This window comes from Panthera onca, chromosome E1, assembly GCF_046562875.1.
Source record: "Panthera onca isolate mPanOnc1 chromosome E1, mPanOnc1 haplotype 2, whole genome shotgun sequence".
NCBI lineage: Eukaryota > Metazoa > Chordata > Mammalia > Carnivora > Felidae > Panthera > Panthera onca.
In genome coordinates, this window is record NC_138352.1 from 58,027,735 (window position 1) to 58,053,248 (window position 25,514).

The 25,514-nt window shown below is 52.9% G+C and overlaps 2 protein-coding genes across 5 annotated transcripts; one reads left to right on the top strand and one right to left on the bottom strand.

Moving 5' to 3' along the window:
* The first annotated feature begins 10,700 nt into the window (after window positions 1-10,700).
* LOC132688538 (tubulin gamma-2 chain) lies at window positions 10,701-15,997 on the top strand. The gene is made up of 11 exons (XM_078437126.2): window positions 10,701-10,967; window positions 11,246-11,358; window positions 11,578-11,745; window positions 12,059-12,127; window positions 13,121-13,200; window positions 13,612-13,738; window positions 14,337-14,423; window positions 14,530-14,679; window positions 15,067-15,219; window positions 15,311-15,472; window positions 15,600-15,997. Exons 1-11 carry the CDS (start codon window positions 10,919-10,921, stop codon window positions 15,795-15,797), a joined length of 1,356 nt encoding a protein of 451 aa, XP_078293252.1. The 5' UTR covers window positions 10,701-10,918; the 3' UTR covers window positions 15,798-15,997.
* Window positions 15,998-16,911: 914 nt separating this feature from the next.
* Window positions 16,912-25,466, bottom strand: PLEKHH3 (pleckstrin homology, MyTH4 and FERM domain containing H3). 4 transcript variants are annotated; one of them, XM_060646030.3, is made up of 14 exons: window positions 24,874-24,978; window positions 24,276-24,526; window positions 22,849-22,904; window positions 22,424-22,503; window positions 22,130-22,321; window positions 21,888-22,045; window positions 21,660-21,780; window positions 20,571-20,877; window positions 19,802-20,009; window positions 19,427-19,563; window positions 19,023-19,155; window positions 18,366-18,827; window positions 17,877-18,068; window positions 16,912-17,303 (listed from the first exon to the last, which is right to left on the bottom strand). In XM_060646030.3, the coding sequence occupies exons 2-14, from the start codon at window positions 24,435-24,437 to the stop codon at window positions 17,127-17,129; spliced, it is 2,385 nt and encodes a 794-aa protein (XP_060502013.1). In that variant the 5' UTR covers window positions 24,438-24,526; window positions 24,874-24,978; the 3' UTR covers window positions 16,912-17,126. The 4 variants fall into 4 exon arrangements, 3 of the variants coding, with proteins under 3 accessions (XP_060502013.1, XP_060502014.1, XP_060502012.1); XM_060646031.3 differs by lacking the exon at window positions 24,276-24,526 and having other exon boundaries at window positions 19,436-19,563; window positions 24,874-25,465; XM_060646029.3 differs by lacking the exon at window positions 24,276-24,526 and having other exon boundaries at window positions 24,874-25,465.
* Between the last annotated feature and the right edge of the window lie 48 nt (window positions 25,467-25,514).

Genomic DNA, 25,514 nt, shown 5'->3' on the forward strand with positions numbered 1-25,514 from the left:
GTTCTAAAACCTAAGGACATATCTCAGCTCTCTGAATCCTCGCCTCCTCATCCATAAAGTGTATCGGGTGCACTATGGGCATTTTGGGCAGGACAATTCATCCCTGTGGGGCTCTCTTGCACACTGCAGGACATTAAGCGTCTCTGATCTCTGGGTACCAAATGCCAGGATCCCCCACCCCTGCTATTGCGATGAAGCCAAATAGGCCTCTCGGTTGGGGTGGGGCATGGGAGGGGACTAGCCTGTGGGATTGGAAGCCACTGTCCTAGATCGGGTCTGGTCCACAGCTGTCTGATTCTCTCCGGTCTCTTTGATAAAAGCTAGTTATTTTTTGAAGCCCTGGCTACACAGCAGGAGCATGGGTCCCCATTCTCCACTTCATGGTGGGTAGGTATTGTTTTATCTCCTTTTAAGACAATCATTATTTTACCTTATTAAAAAAGCCCTCCTCCTCCTTTGGGGCACATGTTAGTCACCACCATCACACTCTTCCCCTACTTGTTCCAATGATCTACCTATTTCCAAATCACTCTCCCATCCAGACTTTCCCCTCCAAGTTTTACCTTCCTCCTAGGCAACTTTTACATCCACATGGATGGTCCTGACTGGATTTGACCTCCTCACCTCAAAGGCCCTTTACTACTTGTCTCCTTGTCACCCACACAATGGACAGACCTCAGCACTTGCCATCCTGTGAACTGCTCCTTAACCTTAAACTTGACTGGCTCTCTCTTGTACCGCCACTTCCTGTACCTCCACCTTCTTGTTCCCTTTGCCCCATTCTTCTTCCTGATGTTGATTTTAGTCCAAGCTAGCAGCCCCTTCCTAGCTTCACATCCTTCTCCACGCAGCCTGGACCAGCTGATCCATTCCTCCTGCATTCCCCCAATCTTCACCCCATTCTCCTGGTTAAACCCCAGCCCCAGCTCTAGCTGACTTTCTGCCCTCTGACTCCCACACTTGAGCAGCTGAACACTGCCCTGAGACAGTGCACACCCACGCAGACTGTTGCCGTGACAACCTGGTGGTGGGCTGGTGGTGGTCCCTCTACTTGTCCTTGTCAGCCCTCTCCTGTTCCCTACCTTATCATCTCCCCTGTCATTTGCACTCTTAGCAGATAACTTCACTCCTACTTGACAGTGAAAATAGAAGCCATCAGTCAGAAGCCCCCTCAACTTCCTGCCCCCCACTGCCACCCCACTAAAGCACTTATTTTTATCTACACTCATCCTTTCCTCCCTTTTATTGTGGGAAAAGTTTCCTTCCTGTGGTTAATCCCTCCACCTGAGCCCTACATCCCAACAGCTCCAGCCTCCCCAGGGACCTTGGCTCTCAGAGTCCCCTCTCTGTGCCTTTAGTATGGCCACACTGAAACCTCTCCTCTGTTCTAAAAAGCAGTGTTCTCCAGACTCCACATTCCCATCTCCACTGTACAAATTTCCCCTTCTCTCTTGTCCTTTGCAGCCACACTTCTTAACCTTTCTCACACCATGGATGCCTTGGCCGTTGGGTGGATAATGTTTTTGAGTGCATGCAATATATATAGAATTACCCTGGAAGCCAATTATAGTGAAATCCAGTGGTTACAATATATTTTTTAAACTTGTGACATAGGAATACATGTGCTTCTTTCTTTTATTCTTGTGTGTCCTTTATTAAGGCATTCAGTAACAAAATCTTGTGTTATCTATAATAACCCCTGTATTGTTAAGTAGCGATGATTATAAACACTATTTTGCAACATCTGCATCAACTGCAAGGTGAAGTAAGTATAGCTGTGATTTTTACAGGTAACAAAGTCACAGGCACTACTATACTACTGAAGAATAACGTCTGCAGTCATAATTGAAGGGAAAACTATACTCTAAATTTTATTTTATTTCTTTTAAAGTTTATTTATTTTGAGACAGAGAGAGAGAGAGCGAGAGTAAGTGGGGTGGGGGGCAGAGAGAGAGGGAGAGAGAGAATCCCCAGCAGGTTCCATGCTGTCAGTGCAGAGCCCAACGTGGGACTCCACCCCAGAAGACTATATTTTAATAACAGGTGAGTGAGGGGCACCTGGGTGGCTCAGTCAGTTAAGCATCCAACTCTTGATTTTGGCTCAGGTCATGATCTTACACTTGGGAGATTGAGCCCCACGTCAGGCTCTGCACTGGGCATGGGACCCACTTAAGATCCTCTCTTTTGGGGCGCCTGGGTGGCGCAGTCGGTTAAGCGTCCGACTTCAGCCAGGTCACGATCTCGCGGTCCGTGAGTTCGAGCCCCGCGTCAGGCTCTGGGCTGATGGCTCGGAGCCTGGAGCCTGTTTCCGATTCTGTGCGTCCCTCTCTCTCTGCCCCTCCCCCGTTCATGCTCTGTCTCTCTCTGTCCCAAAAATAAATTAAAAAACGTTGAAAAAAAAAAAAAAAGATCCTCTCTTTTCCTCTGCCTCTCCCCCTCTCCCCCACTCAAGCTCTCTCTCTCTCTTAAAACTAACTAAAATAACTAACTAACTAAATAAATAAATAAATAAATAAATACATAAATAAAATGTGAATGAAAAATCAATATGTAATTTTCTCCCATCCAAGTTCATGGGTCCCCTGAATTCTATCCATAGATCCCCTGGAGGGGAGCAGTGGGCACCAGATTAAAACGCCTGTTTTAAAGTCCATCCTCCCTGCCCACCTCCTCATCTTCCTCACATCTAAATTTTATGAGTCTTCAAGTATCTGTTAGTGCCAACTATATAAGGGTAAGTAACCTTTAGCAATCAGGTTTTTACTCTCATGGCCCAGGCTCAATATCCTCACCAAAGTCACCAATGGTTCCCCAAATTTGAAGGTCTCTTCTCTATCTCCATATTGCTCCAAATTATTTCCTTTTTAGAATTTTCTCTTTCCTAGGCTTCTGCAGTATCCTTCTCTATGGCTATGCCTTGAGCTGCAAGTAAAAACTGAATCCAAATCAAACAGATTAAACCATAAGGAAAAATAGATCATACATTTTAAGAAGCGCAGATATGGGGTTGCTGTAGGGCTGATTAATGTCCTGGCTTAGCAATGTCATCTGGGACCCAGGGGCTTGGCATCTTTCTGCTCTACCAGCCTCAGCATGATGGCTTATCCTCAAGATGGTCTACCCTACATATTAAAGGACTATAGCAGGTCCAGGTGCCATACCCAAATGTGACAACGTGCAGCTGAAGAATAGAGTATGTCTCTTCCTGTCTGTCTATTTCTTTAAAAAAAAAAATTTATGTTTATTTATTTTGAGAGAGAGGGAGCACGAGTAGGGTAGGGACAGTAGGGACAAAGAGAGGGGGGAGAGGGAGAATCCCAAGCAGGCTCTGCACTCTCAGTGCAGTGTCTGACATGGAGCTCGAACTCATGAACTGTGAGATCATGACCTGAGCTAAAGTCGGACGCCTAACCGACTGAACCACCCAGGCACTCCTCCCCACCCCCCCCCCCCCCCCCGTCTATTTCTAATCAGGGAGGAGACCTTCCTCAGGAGCCCCCAGAAATCTTTCCTCACATCACATTGACCCGAATTGCATCATATGTCCCTTCCTAAATCAGTCCCTGGCAAGGAAATGGTGACGGCCATAATTGGCTTGGATTAATCAGGATTTATTGCCAAACCACTTGGAAGAAGGGTGGAATGCAGAACAAAACCGGGGGCTCTGCCAGAAGTGAACAGGCAATCAAACCTCACTGATACGCACCAGTTTTTCTTCTGCTTTTTGCTCGCTCCTTCATTTTTCTTTGAGATGCAGTCTTCCTACCCCTTAGGTGTTGTGTTCTATCAGGTTCTATCCCAGTCCTCTTGCAGGACCAGCCCACACCACAAAATCTCCCTGAGTGATCCTATTCACGCCTAGGGCTTGAACTGCCACTTGGGTATGGCTTGCTCTCCACCTAGAACTCACTCCTTGGCTCTAGGCCTGTGAATTCTCTGTTGCTTACTGAGCCCCAGCTCCACGTGAATATTCCCCTACTCAAACTCAGTTTGTGCATCCATGCACCCCCTGACTTCCTTGTGTCTCAGACAACAGCCCTACCTTCACCCAGTAATTGAAATCTGTCCTCTCAGAATCCTCCCTCTCCCTTACCCCCATTACATAATCAGCCATCTACAGAATCCTGTAGATTCTCTCCACTCAAGTGTCTCTAGAATCTGTCTCCTCCTCTCCATACTTGGGCAGGGCCCTGCTCGTTTCAGGCCTGGCTGATAACCTTGCCTCTTGCTTTACTCCGGCATACCTGTGTCACTGATGCCGGGCGGATCTTTCTCCACTCCTGTTCACCAACCTTCAGCAGCTTCCTATTTTGCAAGGCACATCCAGGTCTGGTCCCTGCTGACGTGTCCAGTTCACTACCCGACACTTTCCGCATTCACCCTAAACCCAACTTGCCATCTCTCACATCCAGCTCGCACACAAGCTCTACTTCCGCGCCATCAGCCCTCTCAACACAGACACATGTGAAGGCACATACACACCTTTTTTTCCCCCTCCACATATACTCAAAAATACTTTCATGTTTTGACAAAAACTTATTTTTGTCACCTACCATGTGTTGGTCACCTTTCCATGCTGATGATAGCTCTACCTGATATTTTTTACAAATGACTCCTTTATGTTCCTTATTAGGGATCACTGTAATTTATTAAGAACACCTATACGTGCATCCTTGTCCATATGTCCTAGCCCATGTCCCTAGTTATAAGGGACTCAGGCAATTCCTGGAAGCAGAATGGCTGGGTCAAAGATTATGTGATTTTTACATATCAAGAGAACTGCCAGCTAACCCTCCAGAATGTATCCATTTAAACTACCACCAAAGGCATATAAAAATACTGTATAAAAGCACCCATTTGTCAGAACCCCCATCCACACTAGATATCTTTAAATTTTTGCTTGTCTAATATTTTGCCCTAAATCTGTATTTTTCTGATTACTAATGAGACTACTATTTTACATTTTTTAATTTATCATGAACCATTTATTACTTTTACCCATTTTTTAGTATGTTTTCTTCTTCCCCCCTTTTTTATTAAGTAAACTCTACCCCCAAAATGGGGTTCAAACTCACAACCCCAAGATCAAGAGTCACATGCCTATTAACTAACCAAAATTTAAATAAAATCTTGAAACAAAACAAAAAATAAATACATAAATAATAAATTGTAAAAGAGAAGAAACAAAGAGTCACATGCCCTACCAACTGAGCCAGCCCGACACCCTCTTGCTTGTTTTCTTCTTACTGGTTTGTCTGCCCTTCCGTTTTCTCCACCTGGCCAATTACTACCAAACTTTCAAGACTTAGGCCAGGCACCACCTCTTCCAAAAAGTTTTCTCCAATTCTTTGGCTTCTCCCAGTACCCACCCTCAAGTTAAGCCCCCCTACTCTGCACTCTCTGCTAACCTTGCTGTGTATTTATCTCTTCCACAAGGCCATGAACACCAAGGCTTGTTACCTCTACTTCTCCAGTTCACATTAGTGTGCCCCTGCATGGGATAGGTGCATAATCCAAGAAGGAAACAATGTGCAAATGATCCACAAACAGGATCACTTTTAGGCTTATTTCCTTTGTCCTGTTCCTTGAGAAAACAATTCAGAACAAAATAACCTGGTTTGTTCTATTTCATGACCAAAATGTGATTTTAACATAACTCCTTCATACAAAGAGCTTCAGCCCTTCACGTTCATTGTTTTAATTTTTCTTTGGCTTCATTTTGAAGGTGAAACCCCCTGGGGTCATAGGATCCCAGTCTCAAGACCTGAAGCTGCTCCAACTAGCTCTCTTCCTCCCAGTCCCTGACACACCCTCCTTTCCCTCCCTCATACCTCTGCCTCCTTACCTCCCCAACATACCTGTGCTTCTGGCATATCTGTACTCCTGCAGGCCAGGTGTCCAGGAAGACCAGAAATGAAGGTGCAGCCAAAATATTTCACTCAACCTGGAATATCAAATAAAGGCTTAGGACATTTAACAAACTTGTTAGTTTACAAATGCTGCATTTATTATCAGAGGCAGACCAAAGCCTCAGACAAAGGAATGCCACAACCCCACTACATTATCATAACCTGGATCAGAGAACATGGAGCCAAGCAAATTGAACTCAGCACTCAATAATCAATCTCTGGGTAATGACCTCGAGCCCCTGGATCTGAAACCCATGAAAAAGACCATGGACCCAGTCCTGTTGCTCAATAGAAGGTAGGTCTGAAACCGAATCTGTAGGATCATGCCAAATAATACGAGGTCTTAATTTTTTGCAGTTTATTCAAAGGAACCACTTATTTTGCTTTTACCCTGAAAAAGATCTTTCATCTGTAGCAGCCGCCAAATTATACTTCAGTTCCCACTGCATCTAGCAGTAACCACAACAGTGGCTAGTATGTGTTGAAGGTTTTCTGAGTCTGGCACTGTGCTAGGTGCTGATGCATCACCTCATTGAACCAACACGGACTGGTCAGTTCTCAGCAGAAATGGAAAGCATAACCTCTTAATAACTGGGGGGGGGGGGGGGATTTACGTTCAGCTCTATACATAAGCACATCTCCAACCCATTTCTACAGGTGAGGAGGAGCCCCCAGCTTGCCAGAGATGGCTTCTTTGAGGAAGCTTACCTTGCAATTTCTCCAATTCAGATCAATTCGCACGTTCTAACCTGTTTGTCCATAAACTGGGATTTGAAGGAAGTTTTCCCACTTCTGGGAGACCAGAAGGAGGAGCAAGGCACTATTATTAATCCTAAGAAAAGGTTGAAATTAAACTCCCTCATTTCACAAGAGTTCATAAACTGCTTCCAGTTTATTATTTTAAAGGAAGCAAACAGCCATTCCAGACTCACAAGGAGGGGAGGCCTGGCAAGTTTACTCTCATCTCTAAAGCCTCCCTCTTTATCTGGGCACTCAGAGAGGGGCCTAGTGAAGCCTCCGAAGACAGCCAGCCCTTAGGAGCAGTTCTGTCAGGGGAAGGGAGCCCCAGGGAGGAGCTCTGACCTTGCCTCAAACTTCAAGGGGAGCACCCAGACCCTCCCTGAAAAGGCGAGGCTGCCAGTCCTCCTGAGGGACATCCCTAACAGCCTGGCCCAAATGGAGGAAGCAGGCTGGGGGACTGGGGTAGGGCGAGGGGAGGGAAACTGAGCAGAGGCTTGGGAGGGGACAGGCATGGGGCAAGCCAGAGCCTTCTAAAGAAGCCCAGAGGATTCACGGCGGCCAGCCCTGGAAGGTGGCCGAGTTCTCATAAAAAAAGAGAAAGTGATAGAGAAAAGAATACAAAAACCTTTGTCTGAGCATGACTCTTGCCAGTGGTGCCTCTGCCAGAGCCTCTGCAGCAGCTCCCAGAGAAAGCCCTCCAGACAGGGACAGACAGACAGCCCAATGGAGCAGAAGAGCAGCCAGAAGCCAGCCTGCATCAGAGTGGGGGTTTGGAATGTGCTGGCGCTGGGGGGCACCGCACCCACTCTTCAATAATTGGCTGGGAGACCACTGGCCATCCATATGGAAAAGATAAAGTGGATCCCTATCTTACAGCAGGCCTCCAAATAGGTTCCAGATGAACTAAAGACCTACAGAGTGTTTTGTTCGGGGCAAATTATGCTCAGAGACTAAGTTTGTCCTTGCCAATAATTTATTTAACACAGGTTCACTGTAAGAATTACAATTTATAATAATAATATTTCACAAGCCAATAGCATACAGGATGATGTCTCTTAATATGCCAATAAAGAAATAACATGTTCCAAATCAATGATAGATTAATTACATTATTGTTCCAGGTAAAAGGGAGATGGAATAAATAAAGTCCAATATTAGCTGAGGTGTACCTTTCTACAAGTCGGTTCTTGGGAGTGTCAGTCCTTCCAACTAAAAGCTGGGTATCAGCTGCCTGCTTAGGACCCTCACTGCTGGGGCACTTAGCTGGTGGGAGCCAGTGTTGGCAGGCAAGGTAGGCTGCTCTGAAGATTATTACTGCAGGGACCGCTACACAGCTTGGACCACTGCCTATGAGGAGTAGCCTCACTAAGGCAGAAGCAGATGTCCCTTCTCTTCCTGAGACTGCTGCATGGTTTAACACCACTGCTAACACCAAGGCAGAAGCAGATGTCCCTTCTCTTCCTGAGACTGCTGCATGGTTTAACACCACTGCTAACACCAAGGTAGCCTTGCCATGGCAGCCACAGTCCGAGTAAGTGTCTCAAGATCCCCAGAGAGCTATTAGATCAGCAAAGAGTAGCCTTGTCCAGACCAAATGCTTTCGAGTTGCTGGTCATTCCTCTTAATTTTTATTTTATTTTTTTTTTATTTTTTATTATTTTTTTTCAATATATGAAGTTTATTGTCAAATTGGTTTCCATACAACACCCAGTGCTCATCCCAAAAGGTGCCCTCCTCAATACCCATTCCTCTTAATTTTTAAAGTTTAAAAGTATACCACTGATGGACACCATGGCCATTACTATGGTGTTGATGATGTAATGGTCCTCATCACTCCAGGTGCTAGAGTTCGGTAAGAAAGTTCTAATATCCAACTTCAAAACAATTTCATGAAAACAAGTTCAAACCACAAACAACTTTGTCCAAAACAAGCTTTCAAAACATGGATTTGAAATCATAACAAGTCAGCACACAACACGGGGAACAAGCAAAACTACTATGGGGCTTCTGGAAGAAAACATAAAAGGACAGCTTTATGACACTGGGAAAGGGATGCTATCTTTAACAAGGTATAAAACATGCAAAACAGAAAGGAAAATAAGGATAACTGTCTACATTAAAATCTTCTGTAAGCCAAAAGACACCACATGCAAAGTATAAAGACAAGCCATAGACCAAGAGACAATATTTGCAACCCATACAACCAGGAAAAAAATCTGTGGAGTATCTTATTATGTCCAAAAGAAATAGACCAATAGAAAAATGGGCAAAAGATATGGGCAAGGTACTAACAACAGCAACAACAACAAATCAGATGAACTTCACTTGTGATCATAACTGGAAATTATAACCATGAGATCCCCTTGGGCATCCATGGGATGGACAAAAATTAAGATCTGACAATCCAAGTGTGTATGCAGGTTTAAGCAAATGAAAACTCCATTGCTGGTAAGGGTGTACAACCATCTAGGAAAAAACAGTGAAACCTTGTAAAGTTTGTAAACCTTCTAAAGAAGATGCACATGCCAGTGGCAGAGATATTCTCCTTCACGTTCACAAGTGACAAATCCTGTATTCACTCTATGTAACAGGGGATAAGTAGAAACAATCGAATCACCCTTGTGTGGAAATAGTATAAACTAATTTATTCATCCAATGAAACACTATAAAGCAGTTAAATATAAAGCATGTAGAAATAAATCTACATGCATCAGCATTGCTAAATCACAAAAATATAATGTAGGGTGAAAAAAGCAGGTTACAAAAGTATAGTATATATACTCTAATACCATTTATAGAAAATTTCAAAACAAAAAAAATATATAATAAAAGTACAGAATCATGCTTGTATGTTTAAAACTTTGTAATTTAAAATAAAACAGAAACCACAATGAGATACCACTTCACACTCATTAAGATGGCTATTATTAAAAACCAAACCAAAACAAAACAAAGAACGTAACAAGTGTTGGTGAGGATGTGGAAAAATTGGAACCCCTGTGCATTACAGGTAGGAATGTAAAATAGTGCTGCCACAATAGAAAATGGTACCAGGGCGCCTGGGTGGCTCAGTCGGTTATCATCTGACTCTTGGTTTTGACTCAGGTCATGATCTCTGGGTTCATGGGTTTGAGTCCTGCATTGGGCTCTGCGTGGATGGTGAGGAGCCTGGTTGGGATTCTCTCTCCCTCTCTCTCTCTCTCTGCCCCTCTCATGCATGCATTCTCTCTCTCTTTCTCTCTCAAAATACAAAAGAAAGAAAATGGCACAGCAATTCCTCAAAAAATTAAACATAGAATTACCATATGATCCAGCAATTCTGCTTCTGGGTGTATACCGAGAATAATTGAAAGCAGGGACTCAAACTTATTTGTACACACCCAAGTTCATGGCATAATTATTCACAACAGCCAACCCCAGCGTCCATCTACAGATGAATAGATAAACGCAAAATGTGGCATAAACATACAATGGAATATTATACATCCTTAAAAAGGAATGAAATTCTGGCACATGTTACAACATGGGAGTAACCTTGAGGACATTATGCAGTGAAATAAGGTAGACACAAAAGGACAAATACTATGCAATTCCATTTATATAAGATACCTGGTCAAAGTCATAGAGACAGGAAGTAGGATGTTGATGGGGATGGAGATGGAGAGTTATTATTTATGGTACAGGGTTCGGTTGGGAAGGTGAAGTTCTGGGGATGAATGACAGTGATGGTTGCGCAACAGTGTGAATGTACATTATGCCACAGAACTGTCCGATTAAAGAGGATTAAAATGGCAAATGTTATGTTAGGTATATTTAACTTAAAAATAGAAATTGAAAAAAAGACTGGCTTCAAGCCAGCCCCTCTATCCAGAAGAGCCGCCAAGCCGCTCACCCGTCTGTAGCACGCAGCTGACGCGATACACCTGGACCGCCCCTCCCCGCCCCCACGCTCGGGTCGCTACCCCGCAGCCCCAAAGAGTTTCACGGCGCAGGCGCGGTGCTGGGGTGGGTGGGCAGGAGGGGGCGTGGCCTCACACTGCGCCTGTGCCGAATTCCAGCTGTAACTGTAGTGGGGAAATCATGTCCAGGTTGGGCTCCCCGGCCCGGCGGCAGTGGGGAGGCCCGCACTGCACACGCGCAGACCGAGCACTCGCGTCAAAAGACGAAGAGAACGCGCGCTCCCCACGTCCCGCGAGCCCGGCTGCCAGGCGTTCGTCTCTGCCGTGACTCCCGCCGGGCAGGGCTGGCGCGCCCACGTCTGAAGAGCGATGCCCCGGGAGATCATCACCCTGCAGCTGGGCCAGTGCGGCAACCAGAGTGAGCGAGCGAGCGCCGGGCCCTTCCAGTCTCCGGTTCTGCCCCTTCGGGTCCCACCCAAGTGCTTGGCATCCTCTAGTCCCCCTTTCCCTTCCATGAAACCCCTGCCCTATTGCGCATGATGAAAAAGGCCCCGATGGAGAGCCGCGCCTGGGCTGTGACAGCTCCCAGACCAGGTGTCTTGGGCCCAGCCTCTGAGTGTGACAGCCTCTGAGCCTAACCCTGGGCTGCTGAGGCCTTATGACTATCAGACCCAGGCATCTCTCCTCATCCCCCAGTTGGGTTCGAGTTCTGGAAACAACTGTGTGCTGAGCATGGTATCAGCCCCGAGGGCATCGTGGAGGAGTTCGCCACCGAGGGCACTGACCGCAAGGACGTCTTTTTCTACCAGGTGCTCCCAGCGACTTTGCCAGCCACCCCCCCTCCCCCGCGCCCCCACAGTGACCCCAGGGGGCCTGAGGGAAGGGCAGTGGCTTGGTACCAGGAAACTCTTTGGGCAAAAGAGTCAGGGCGGCTGGCTTGAGGAGGGAGGACAGGCAGAGCCAGAGTTGGGAGGATGGAGGACTGGGCCTTAGCTGGCTGGACCTCCCTGCTGGTCTCCCCTTGACAGGCAGACGATGAGCACTACATCCCCAGGGCTGTGCTGCTGGACCTGGAGCCCCGGGTGATCCACTCCATCCTCAACTCCCCCTATGCCAAGCTCTACAACCCAGAGAACATCTACCTGTCAGAGCATGGAGGAGGGGCTGGCAACAACTGGGCCAGTGGATTCTCGCAGGTATCTGGGTGGCCATCCCAGAAACCCCTGATGTTCCCTCCCTAGGGCAAGGCAGGCTCAGGCAGCCTGGGGATTTGACCAGACCGGATAGACAATAAATAAGAGACAAAGGGATACCCTGACAAGAGGGAGAGCCAGGGAGAGGTGTATGCAAGCTGCAAATCATTTGAAAAGTAGCTTTTTTGGGTTGAGGGTCACAGCTGAGGCTCTGTTTGAGGGTGGCAGTAGTGTCCCAGGGGGTGTTCTTGGTGCTGAAAAGAGGTACTCCCCAGAACCTTCATCCTTACCCTCACTTCCATGTCTCTCTATACAGGGTGAGAAAATCCATGAAGACATTTTTGATATCATAGACCGAGAAGCAGATGGAAGTGACAGCTTAGAGGTGAGGTTCAGCCCCACTGAAGGAAAAGAAAAGGCTGATAAGTGCTGGGGAAAGGTCGGGAGGTAGTCCGAACAGGTGGTGTGATGGGGGCAATTCTATTTAAAACTGATTTTTGGAGCATCATATGTGAGATATTAAGGTAAATAAGGTACAGAGGCTCCTGGGTGGCTCAGTCGACTGACTTGATATCTGCTCAGGTTATGATCTCATGGTTCGTGAGATTGAGCCCCAAGTCAGGCTCTGCACTAACAGCTCAGAGCCTGCTTGGGATTCTCCCTCTCTCTCTCTCTCTCTCTCTCTCTGCCCTTCCTCTACTTGCTATCTCTCAAAATAAGTAAATTAAAAAAAAAAAACATTTAAAAAGAAAGGTACAGGGGCACCTGGGTGGCTCAGTCATTGAGTGTCCTACTTCAGCTCAGGTCATGATCTCATGGTTCATGTGTTTGAAACCTGTGTCAGGCTCTGTGCTGACAGCTCAGAGCCAGGAGCCTGCTTCAGATCTCCCTCTCTCTCTGCCTCTCTCTCTCTCTCAAAAATAGATATTTAAAAACAAATTTTTTTTAAATTTTTTTTTAACGTTTTATTTATTTTTGAGACAGGGAGAGACAGAGCATGAACAGGGGAGGGTCAGAGAGAGGGAGACACAGAATCTGAAACAGGCTCCAGGCTCTGAGCTGTCAGCACAGAGCCCGATGCGGGGCTCGAACTCACTGACCGCGAGATCGTGACCCGAGCCGAAGTCAGCCGCTTAACCGACTGAGCCACCCAGGCGCCCCATAAAAACAAATTTTTTAAAGAAAGGTACAGTACTTGTCCTCAAAGAGATCCTAATGTGGATGGCATCAGCTCCTTAGGCATGAGTCTTCCTTCCCAAGGAGCCTCAGCCTGATGGACACAGAAGCAGCCTTGAGACAGGAGTGTGTTGGGAGTGGGGAATGAGACAAGCCTAAAGCCTCTTCCCCAGATCCCTGGAGACTGCCTCTCCCCATGCAGGGCTTTGTGCTGTGTCATTCCATTGCTGGGGGGACCGGTTCTGGCCTGGGTTCCTACCTTCTGGAACGACTGAATGACAGGTAACCCTGTGTTTGGGGAGAGGGCATTAGCCCTGGTTCCCTGGGTAAGGTCTTTCCTTTTTGTCACTTTTTTCTCTTGGACTGAACGGCTTGGCACTATTGCTTTGAGTCACTGGTAGAAATAGAGCCTGGCCATCCAGGGAACATCTAGGAAACAGTAACTTCCAGGAGGGGGTTTGCCTAGGGAGAGGAGGGACCTACAGGGTTTGGTGGGTGTGATGCTTTAGGTTTATCCTTTTTGGCTCCTGGGCTCTAAACACTCAGTTCTGCCCTCACCCGCCTTTTGTACAAAAGCTTGGTGGCACTTGGAAAGGAATGACCCTATTATCTCTAGAGAAGACCAAGGTGGGCAGTGATGGGAGTCCTTCCAGTTCACTGTCACCTTCCCCTTTCCCTCTTCTTCACCCCCAGGTATCCCAAGAAGCTGGTGCAGACATACTCAGTGTTTCCCAACCAGGACGAGATGAGCGATGTGGTGGTCCAGCCCTACAACTCCCTGCTCACGCTCAAGAGGCTGACCCAGAATGCAGACTGTGTGGTGAGTGCCCGAGAAAGGAGTGGGGGGGTGGGAGTGCTTTGCTCCACCTCCTCAAACCAGTGGGACATGTACACCCTGCCCTTCCCAAGCCCCTGCCCAGAGAACAGAGGACCAAATAAAGCCATACCTGGTGGCCCAAATTATGAAATAAGGACTTGACCCCAAGTTGCTCTCAACAAAGTGAATACCCCTGACATGTGTCCCCATTTAGCCTATTTAATGCCTACTCATGCTTAAATTCTCAGCCCAAGGGGCACTTTCATAGTAAAACCTTCTCTGACCACGCATTCAAGGTCAAATTCCTTCGTGCATATTTCAGGCTGTAACTGTACTTTTCTGTAGACCTGGTGAAGGGGACAGACCGTGCCTGTTTTACCCTCCATGGTGTCTCCAGAACCAGACACAGTGGATGGCACATGGAGACAATTTGTTTACAGGATGGTAGAAAAGTGTCTTGTGATGCCCCAGGGACAGTATTTTCCTTTTTAAGTTAACGCACTTCCTGGTTTTTAGAATTTAGAGGGGGTAAAGCTAATAACTTATCTCTCTGCCCCCTTTCTCCTCAAAAAGGTGCCGTGACCCTCTTCTGTCCCCCCAGGTGGTACTGGACAACACAGCCCTGAACCGGATCGCCACAGACCGCCTGCACATCCAGAACCCATCCTTCTCCCAGATCAACCAGCTGGTGAGCCCCTGCTCCTGGACTGGAAACCCTCCTTACTGGAGTGCCATCTGGGGAAGGGAGGCCCCGCCCCAGGCCAAGGCCCGTGACCCGGCACCCCCGTCCCCAGGTGTCCACCATCATGTCAGCCAGCACCACCACCCTGCGCTACCCTGGCTACATGAACAACGACCTCATCGGCCTCATCGCCTCGCTCATCCCCACTCCTCGACTCCACTTCCTCATGACCGGCTACACCCCGCTCACCACGGACCAGTCGGTAGGAGCAGCCCCAGCAGGCCCTGCCCTAGCCTTTCTGTCCCCCTGCTGTGCCCTCCAGGAGCCGCTCTTTGTAGCCCCAGAGGCTCTGTGCTCAGGGACAGGCACAGACTGTCCAGCTCCGTGCTGACTTGTTCTCCTCTTCCCTACACCCCTGGCTCCCTGTAGGGCCCGGGCTATGTGGGGTCTGCTGATGCTCCCGCACAGGGGCATGACCTTGCTGAGCTGAGGAGGGCTAAGATTCCTGGTCCTGCAGCCAAGGCTCAGTGTACACCTGAATCTCAAGATGCCTCCCAGAGACACCATCCTAGCCTGAGTCTGATGGGGGTCAGCCATTGGACTGTGCCCTGAGTGCTGGCCTGGTCCCCGTGGCCCGCTCTCCCCTCAGGTGGCCAGCGTGAGGAAGACCACAGTCCTGGATGTCATGAGGCGGCTGCTGCAGCCCAAGAACGTGATGGTGTCCACGGGCCGGGATCGCCAGACCAACCATTGCTACATCGCCATCCTCAACATCATCCAGGGGGAGGTGGACCCCACCCAGGTAGGTGAGGCCCCTTCGTGCCACCCCCGGAACCCACAGGGGTAGAGGAGAGGCTACCACCACCACTGTTGTGTCCACCCCTCCCCGCTAGGTCCACAAGAGTCTGCAGAGGATCCGGGAGCGGAAGTTGGCCAACTTCATCCCCTGGGGCCCTGCCAGCATCCAGGTGGCCCTGTCAAGGAAGTCTCCCTACCTGCCTTCGGCCCACCGGGTCAGTGGGCTCATGATGGCCAACCACACCAGCATCTCCTCGGTGAGCCTAATCTCCTGGTCTTCTTTGGCCATTCAGTTCCAGTAGACACCCTTATCATTCTCCCCCATTCCATTCCAGCCCCTTATCATGCACTGGTTCCCATCCTGGAGATTTCTATCTCTTTCAGCTCTTTGAAAGTTCCTGCCAGCAGTATGACAAGCTGCGGAAGCGGGAGGCCTTCCTGGAGCAGTTCCGCAAGGAGGACATCTTCAAGGAGAACTTTGATGAGCTGGACACGTCCAGGGAGGTTGTGCAGGAACTCATCGACGAGTACCATGCAGCCACACGGCCAGACTACATCTCCTGGGGCGCCCAGGAGCAGTGACTTCCTCCCCACCACTTCCCCTGGACAGTATGCATAGTCCCCATTGTGCCTGGTCCCTGTGACCCAGATTCTTGTCACCAAAAACCTTCCTAGGTTTATCTCCAGCCCAGGAGCTGGTCCTACTTCCACCCTTCTCTGACCTGACCCTTGATATTCCTCATTTAGCTTGAATAAAGCAATAAAGCTTTGTCGTGAATACAGTCAGAGCTTGGTTGTGGATATAGTCAGGGCTTGGTCTGTGAATATAGGGGATGACCCATGCTCCCTCCCAGTTCCCAGGTATGTGGCCTTTATCTTAGTCCACTTAGTCCAGGTCTTAGTGTGGTCACTATTTCCACTGGCATACCTTGTCTAGAACCAGGCTGCTTTACTAGAGTCAGCCCTACTCTCAAGATTACAGAGGTTTACTGAGGTCTGCTATGTCCTCAGTGCCTACGCTCCTGCCCCAGGGTGGATCAATATTGCCCCAGCTTCTTCCGCTAGCGAAGAGGCTGTGGGGGCTAGAGAAGGAGGGCCTGCAGCATTCTGAGCAGGTCAGGAAAGCCAGAACTCTAGATTCCCAGTGCCCAAGGCTATCAGATCCTCAGGAACGCAACCGATTCAAACTAACTTGATAAAGCAGGAACAGAACTCGGGAGTAGGACTGAGCCCATCCCGATAAGGTATTATCTGTGCCAGAGAAGTTCTTGGGTCTGATCCTGCCCCAGGCTTCTCTCCATTCCAGGCCCAAAGCAGTAGGCACACAAAAGATGGACCCAACTAGGGCCCAGAAGCTGGACACCAGGGTAGGAACTGGGTAGTGCCAGTCCTGATGACTCACTGCCTTCCGGCCTTAGAGACGCCAGGAGGCCACCCCTATGCCACTCAATGGAGAAGCAAGGGTGAGTAATTGCCAGCCTCCAAAACTGCCCTCTTGCCTGCCCCACCCACCACCCTGTGGCAGCATGCTGGCTAAGAGGAGGTTAAATCCAGAAGGTCAAGGAGGGTGGAGCCCTGTGGTGTCCAGACTCCCTTCAGTGCTGGTAAAAGCCCACAGTGTGGGCGTCCCCAGAGGTGGAGCTCTGAGCTCTGGGGACTCTAACTTGTCCCACTGACAACACTCCCACAGGAAGGGTTTGTGTAAATAAGGATTTTTTTTTTTTTCTTTTTGCTTCTCTTCTACAAATAAATTAAGAAACAAACTAGAAAATTGTCTGCACCCATTGCAGCCCTTGGGTGTGGTGTGTGCCCTGTCCCTGCAGGGCCAAAAGGGTCCACGGTTCCCTCAAATCTCAGAGCAGTCCAGGTCCAGGCTGGAGGCAGAAGGGAGGTCGTGACCTCTTGGCAGGCTCAGTCCTGCAGCTGCCCCAAACAGCCAGACTGTCCCTGGGGCTCGTCCAGGCCCGGGTGCTGGCTGGGAGGGGAGGTGTCTGGCAGGTCTTGGCATGGAGGAGAAGGGCTGCGGCAGGGCCTCTCGGGGGAGGGACTGGGCAAATAGGCATTCACCAGCTGCATGATCTCTTCCACCTAAGAGAAGGCAGAGGTCAGAGTGCAGTAGGGGCCACTGGGTTCTCCTTTGTCTCATCCTCCACCCAGGCTCCTTACCAGGGCCTTACTAGAGCTGCCCCCTACGACCTTTCCTTCCTCATCACCGCTCTCTCCCTCACTCACTATGTGCCAGTCACACTGGTGTCTTTCTGCTTCTCAAAGATGCTAAGTGGATTGTCATCTCAAGGCCTTTACACCTGGAATATCTTCTACCTGGAATGCTGTTCCCCCAGGTCTTCCTGTGGCTAGCTTAAAGGTCACTTTGAGTATCCTTTCCTGACTGTCCTACCTAATGCTATGACCCCCCTCCAGTCACTTCCTGTCACACTACCCTTCCCTTGGTAGCGTTTATCACTTTCTTATATGGTTTTTGATTCCTTGTTCAGTGTCTGACACTCCTGCTCTAATTAATATCAGCTCCTTGAGCCTCTCTTTGATCACAGGTGGATCCCCGGTGCCTAGAACTGTATCTGCCCCATGCTCAGTGTTTAATAAAATGTTTCTTGACATCCTTTCCGTTCCTTCCACCTTCCACACCCTCTTTCTACTCACCTGGGGACTCTGCAGGAGGAGCTGGCTCTCTCCCACCCTCAGTGCCAGGGTGTGGGGGCCCATCAGTTGGCAGGCGGCCACATGGCCATAGCTGACACAGTGGATGGGCTCTGTCTCACCTGGCCGGGAGAGGGACATGGCCTTGGCTCCCAAGCCCAGGCATAGCTTCTGTGGAGTGCCCCCACCAGGCTCCTATGGACAGACAGGCAGAGTCAGGGTGGAAGGAGGGAACCCTGTAGCATTAATTTTGGTGGGGGGAGATGGCTGTGAGCAGGGAGTTTCCCAGTCCCCTCTATGATCCACATTGCATGGAGGGGCTTAAGGCTCTGGAGAGGTGAGAACCCAAGGGCCAGGGAGTGACTCCTGGGATTTGGGAGGGGCAGCTGTGCTGGGTGTCAGGAGTGACTTGACCCACAGTGGGGCTTGTGGCTCTGGGGCAAAGGTGTAGGGCTTGGGCCGCCAGAGTCCCCTCTCCCTTCTCCCCCTCACCGTGCTCAGCTCCAGAACGTCATACCGAGCAGCGCCGAACCCTGGACACTGCGCCGCCAGAGCCAGGTAGGCAGCCATGGCCTCAGCTCGGCCCATGCCCCGTAGCCGCTTCCAGCCGCCCAGCACAGCGGCCGCCGTGCCGGCGCCACTTCCTCCCTCGCGGGCCACGCTTCCCGCCGTGCTGCCGGCCCCGCCGCCGCGCCGGGTCCTCTCCGCCCGCCTCTTGGCCAGGCCCGGACTCCAGATTGCCCCGGCCAGCAGGGCGGCGGAGGGAGGAGGCCTGGGGACTGGGCGGGGAGGGTCTTCACGTGGCGGGGCGGGGGGCGGCAGCAGGCGGTCCAGGGGCGGCAGGGGCTCCCTGGGGGAGAAGTCTCGGTGCAGGCTCTGCAGACGCAGCGCCGCCAGGGCGCGCAGCGTGTCTTCGGGCGGGGGCGGCCGGCCGCGGAGCAGCAGAGCGTGAGCCTAAGAGGAGGCAGTGGGTGTCAACGTGGCAGCGGCGGCGAAGTCACCTCGGGGTGCAAAATCCGAGGTCTGGGTTCAAGTAAAGCCTCCCGCGAGGTTGCCATAAGTATGAAATGAGACGGCCCAGAAAGGGAGGGGTTCAGGCCCGCGAGTCTTGGGGGGGGGGGGAGGGGCGTGAACGCTGGAGAGCCTCACCTGCTCAAAGAGGAAAGGCAGTTCGTGACCGTCTGGGGACAGCCCCTCTGGGTGCAGAGGCCCGTGAAGACGCAGGCATAGTCTCCAACCAGAGTCCGTCGAATCATCCAGCCCGGCTTCCTCCGCTGCCAAACTAAAGAAGAGATAAGGACTCGGTGCGAGGCAGAAGCGAGACTCCCCTAGGCGCTGGCCGGAGGCGGGACCAAACGGGGGGGGCGGAGCCAGAAGTTTGGGACGCCTTGAAGCCAAACAGCAAACTGCCCGAGGGCAGGCTCCATGTGTGAACCAGCAAACGTTACCGTGCAGGGCAAATGGCCAGGGCTTCATAAAAGTTTGCTCAGGGATTGACCAGAGCTGAGAGGCTGATGGGTTAACGGAGAGCGGGGCTGGGGCTGGACATTTACTTCTCAAACCTGGTGAGCACGTCGGCCACGAGAGTGCTCCCAGCCAGGGCTCGCTCCTGGGCCCCTCGCTGCTCATACAGCGCGAATGCGTTCCGGCTACGGGCCAAGCCCAGCCGTCCCACGAGCTCTCGAGCAACCTGGATGGGAGAAGGCATGAGGGGAAGGTCAGACCGCGCAGGGGTCTTGCCATCTGGAGGGTTCTTTCAGCTCTCTCAGTCCCTCCATACACATCCCTGACTCAAATGATGAATCTCAGGCTTGGGCAAACCTAGGGCCCGGGAACCAGGAGAGCCAGGCATGGGAAGCTGGGGTGGGGGGAGGCGGGGGGGGGGGGGCGGGAAGGGTTGTGGTTTCAGGGGTCTTTTCTGGCCTTACCTCCCCCGCTGTGGTGTGAGAGTCTATGGCCACAGGGCAGGCACCAGCCCCCGGACAGTGCACGGTGCACAACAGCTCCTGTCGTCGGCTCAACGCTGAAATCTCTGCCAGAGAAGGCACCAGCTCCCGGCCGCGCGTCCGGCCCAGCGCTTTCCGGATGAAGCGCGCATATTCCGCCAGTTCTGTGTCCGGGAGCGCCTGCTCGGTCCTGGGGTAGGGAAAACCCGAGGATCGGTGCTCGGAGAGCTTACCTTCTCCCCCTTCCTTTCGCCCTCTTATTTTATCGTTTCTTTCATCTAATCGGTTCCCTTCCTTCCAACTCTAAGTTCCTTGAAGGCAGCGACCCTCTCTCTTCTGGATCTACCCTTGGCGCACCACGTGGATCTGAATTACTTTCTAAGGCCCTGACAGCTTGCTCCTCACTGCCCCCTCCCACTTCCCAAAGTCTCCACGATCCTCCTTCCTCCTTCGGGTTGGAATCCAAAATCCAGCCTCATTCCGCTTTGCAACTGGCTGCCTCAGCCCCGAGGAAAAGCAGCCTTTAGTAATTCCTCTGCCCAAAGGGGGCGCCTTTTGTAATTCCTCCCACCGAAAGTGGGATCAGATCTTTAATTCCCACAGAGACGGTGTACATATTAGCAGCGGTCAAGTCTCTTCCCTTCGCTGGGCCTAAATTCTCCCTCCACCAAACAATTTGGCAAGGCCTGTCATTCTCTCCCAGCCCTGTCAGCTCCCTTGCCTTGGCCTTACCCCACCCCTCCCCTCTCACCTTTCCAGATGCCCCAGGAGGTGCCCCCTCACAGCTCCCCCAGGCCGGAAGGTGCAGCTCATGCAGGTGAGGAGCTGCCAGTACCGAAGGGCTGCGGGGTCTTGGGTAGCTGGGGGCCCAGGGGGGCCTGCGGGGCCCGAGGTCTGCTTAGCCAGCTGCAGGAAGAGCTCGTCGCGGAGCGCAGGCAGGTCCCGGCAGGTTTGGAGCACACCCTGCATCAGGGGCCCGGGGCGCCGCGCCCCCTCCAGCGCCTGCAGCGCCAGGAACAGCCGCACCGCCTCCTCGCGCAAGGGTGCGTAGCCCGGACCTGTGGGAGGGTGGGGGTGGAGGGACGGTTTGGAGAGGGGACACAGAGCTGGGCCCTGGAAGGAAGGCATGAACCAGGGAAAGGTCAGAGGGAATATAAGGGGACAGGGGATGGCAAGGAGGGGAGAGTTCGAACGACAGGAAGAGTGAAGGGAAAGCAATGGTCCCCACAGAGCCAAGCTCTCAACCCCTACCTCCCAGGCATCTCCACCTCGGGATCCACTGAGGCTGCTCTCTGAGTTTGTGAGCTACAGGGGTTGACTAAAAGAAATAGGCTCAAACCCCAGATTCTGCAATTGGGCACTAAGAGCCATCACCATGAACTAGAAAACAGGCTGGACTGGGAGTCCTGAAACAAGGGTTTGTCTCCCAGCCCTCCTTAATCTTCTAGCTTTAGGGCCTGACTAGTCACTGTTCCTTTTGGGGAAGAGGTGTAGCTGAATGAGGCCAGCACATTGTCCCAAAGTTCTGGCCTGTCCAGCAGTTGTAAAGGCGGTATGACTTGGTCTTAAGAGTATACTGAAAAATAGGACAGAGAGTGTAAAAACTCATGAAGGAATATCAGTAGGCAGAATGAGACCCACAGGGAAGGTGGTCAAAGGGAGCCTCTTTTCCTGTGCTGGCTTCCCTCTCCTCCACCTTGGGTATCAGTTTGGTCAGCTTCTATTTTCACCTTCATCCTTGGAAAAGTGAGGGGCTAGGTTTGCTTTGGACTTCTAAGTCCCCGTCAAGTGAGGCATTCAGATTCCCCATCCAAGGGACTTGGGCCATGGCACCACTCACCTGGGGCGCTGACACCGTAGGGCAGGGGCAGGAGTGGAGCGTACAAGGCCCCACTGGTGTGCCTCAGAATTGGGTTCCGTCGGTAAATAAGGGCCACAGCTTCCGGATCCCCGCAACTCTCCTAGAAGTTAAGGAGTCACAGGGATGGGAAAGGGGGCTCTCCATGAACTCAGACAGCTTCTGGATTCACCACCCTCCTCTTTCTCGACGAAGTCCCTTCTTTCACACCTGAATGTCCCTAAGCAGCAGCTGGGTAGGGGTCTCCAGTGGTGCCTTGGAGGCGATCACTTCTCGCAACGCCACCCCCCAGCGCTCCGCCTCAGCCTGGCGCGGGGAGCAGAGCCGGATGCTGTGCTTCCGGCCAGACACGGTCACTGACCACAGACCTGGGGAAAAAGAGCCCGCGGAGGGCGATTAGGGCCGGCGGGGCTGCTGCCCAGGGAGGTACAAGAGTCCCCACGAAGTCTCACCGGTCTCTTTGGGTCGGCGCTCCGGGCCGGTCACCGAACACAAGCTGGTGAGCACGAGGCTCCCGAGGCGCCGCGCCCCCTTCCCGCTGCTGCTGAACTGATCCAGGGAGTCCCTGGTGAGCACGAACCAGGCCCGGCGCGGGGGCAACCAGGGCCGCGCCCCTCCTCCGCGGGGCTCTCGGTACAGCCAACCTGGAGGGCAGAAGAGGGAAGGAAAGGAGGTGAGTAGGAGAAGACACTATCCCCTGGAGGGTTGGGATTGGGGCTTCCAGAGTGCATGAGGTGGGTCCCCACCTTTCACCACGACGTCCGGGTCCTCCTCCGGCGGCCCCTTCTCTGGGATGAGACTTCGCGTCTCCTCCCAGCTCTGCAGCCTGGGCCAGAGGGGAGGGAGGGTTGGGCGAGGCTGTCGGTCCTGCACCCCGCCTCCAGGGGGCTCCTCAGTCGGGGCTCCCCAGACTGCAAGCGCCGGGACACCCCTCCCCCAGGCTGTGGGAACTGCTGGGCCGTTCTGACCTCGCACCAGAAATAGCCCAGACCCCCCCCCCCTTTCTCCCCGTGCCCCCAGTCGGACCGCCCCCCCGGGACCCCGGCCAAACCACAGCGTCCGGCGTAAGGCCTCTCCCTTATTGCACAACTGCGGGAGGGCAGACGGCGAGGATTGGGGTCCCGGGAACGGGCTGGGGTCTCCAGACCACGAGACTCAGGGCCGAGCTCACCTGTCAGAGGCTGGCCCGCTCCTCACCGGCTGAGTCAGCGTCACGTCCAAGGGGCCCTGGGGAAACAGGCGGGGGCAGCCCTCAGGATCAGAGCCGTCATCGCAGGATGCCGGTGGCTTCTGCCCCCAGGACAGCGCTGCTCAGGGAATTGAGGAATCAAGGAGTAGGGTCATGACTGTGAGGGAGTGAGTAGAAGCTGAAGGTCGCCCCTTCTTCCAGTCTGTACAGAACTGCCCGAGCTAAGAAGCGAAGCCTCCCGCCTTGTCTCCGTTTCCCTTTGAAGACTTAAATCAGGGCGGGATACAGTGGAAAGAACACTGTGCAGGGAGTGGGGAGACCTGGGTTCTAGTAACAGCCTGACCACTAACTCGAATCACTAACTGGCTGTGGAACCTTCACAAGTCGGCAGAGCCTTTGGGCCTTGGCTTCCCCATCTTTGAAAAGAGAGAGGTGGGTGAAGTTTCTTCTTGCTGGAAGTCACCCCCTCCTCCTCATTTTCCCTTCATTGGCTGGCAGGCAGGCAGGTGGTGGGCACAGAAGTGGATGAAGGGAAGAAGGACTTTTTCAGTATAGGGCTTTCTCCAAGAACTACTTTTGCCCTTCCATAGACACCCCTCAGACTCAATGGTAAGCAGACCCTCCCCCTTTGCTGGGGCTCAGGAAGGGCAGGCTGGAAAATGGCACAGGCTCTCCGGGGGAGATGCAGCTCAGGATTTTGCCCTTCTCCCCCTTGTCCTGGAACTTCAACTGTAGACTGGGGTCTGAGAGAGGCCAAAATCCGTCCAGGAGCCAGGTCAGGCAGGAACGGTGCCATCGTCCCTTTGCTCCCACACTGCTAAGGCCAGGAGGGGGAGGTGGGGGAGGCAGGGACACCTGTCCCCAAGCTCAGTGGAGGGGGGTGGAGGTGGAGCATGAGGGAGGCAATGGTGTGGTTCATACTGCCGACCCTGTCCAGGCTGGAAGCTTGGGGACGCCTGGGTCCTGTGCCTTCCTGAGTGACAGATCAACCTATTTTCTGGAGGGTCTAAAAGGAGTTCTTAGCCACACCACCACGGGGGCAGGTGCTGACCACTCTCTTAGACCAACTCCCCTAATCGCCGTCCCCTGCTTCCCTCCCTCCACCCCCCTCTATATTTATCCGCCCTCCGCCTCCGCCAGGTGCTGGCGCCGGCCCCAGCGGCGCAGCCCGCCCCACCCGGGCACCGAGCCACCGGGCCTGCTGGGGACCCCTGAGTGGGGGATGGGAGCCTGACCCAGACCATAGCACACGGGAGTCTGGTTGCCGGTGTGCAGGGGAATCGGGGAGGGGACGTCATGAATTGGAGGTCTTCCAGACCAACGAGCCTCAGTTTCCCCACGGGGAGATTCCACAAAACCGGGGAGCCGTGTCCCTCACCATCCCCTCCGAAATTCCCCAGGAGCCTCACCAGGGAGGGCCGAGAGTTCTGTCTTGAGTGGCAGGGTAATGACGATGGGTCCTCGAAGAGCGGTCGCCCCCAGCTCCCTGTCCGTGGGGTCCCTGCCACGGCCCCCAATCTGAGGATGCCTTCTCCCCCTCTCCCACGTCCCCGCGGCGGGAGCTCCGGCATCTGGCCCCAGCACTCAGCGCTCACAAACTGGGAGCGGAGCGGACCCAGGCGTCCGAGCCGCCCAGCCGGCCTCGCCACATTCCTCGGCGCTGGCGGAGGCGGAAGGAGACGGGATGGGACGCGGGCCCGGCGGGGAAGGGAGAGGCAGGGCCAGGTCGGGCCACGCGTGACGCCTCCCCTGCCTCAGGGCCCCTAGCAGGTGGACAGCGCCCAGCATGAGGCTCGAGACCCACAGGCACATCCCCAGTAGGACTGTTCCTTGAGCTCCGGGGGGGGGGGGGGGGGGGGGGACTCCTGGCCCCCAGGCAAAAACCTCTCCCATGTCCCCGGTCCGCCAAGAGCACGCCGTTTGGCTGGAGTCTGGAGCAGGATCAGACGTGACGGCTGGTTTTGGTGAGAGGGATTGAGACAAGACTCCAAACCCCCCGGGACTTACCCTCCCGCCGCCCGCTGGACTCGGGGTCCGCAGCTCAAAGGTCTCCTCGTCCTCGTCCTCGTCCCCGTCCCCGCTAAGCTCGCCGTCCCCGTAGTCCCGGTGCAGAAGAGTAAAGCCTCGACGGCAGCAGAGGAGCCACCACAATCCCCCGGGGAGAGGCATCCGGGCGAGCAGCCGGGGGATGGGGGCTCGGGCAGCCGGGCCGAGCTGCAGGGGGTCGGAGAAACTGGCGGGGCTCCGACCCGAGCGAGGGAATGATGCAGCGGGAGGAGGGGAAGAGAGAAGGGGACAAGGAGGAGGCAGTGTCAGACGCTGGGGTGCAAGGGGTCTCTTGCTAGCGCCTGCGGGGTCTCGGTGTCTGCGCCCCCAGAGGGGGAGGGGGAAAGCGTCCAGGGCTGGTGGGGGAGCAGTGTCCGGAGCTGGGAAGTAGTGTCCGTTGTAGTGTCCAGCCCTGTGGGGGGGCAGTGTCCAGTGCAGTGTCCGAGGTGGGCAGTTGTCCAAGCTCCAGGGAGGGTCGTGTCCGGTAGAGTGTCCGGTGGCCGGGGCCCGGGCCGCGCGCGCTGCGCTCCCTGCAGCCCCGGGACTGGCGCGCTAGGGGCGCGAGCACAGCTCTGGGACCCCGCCTCCCCAACCCCCTCCCC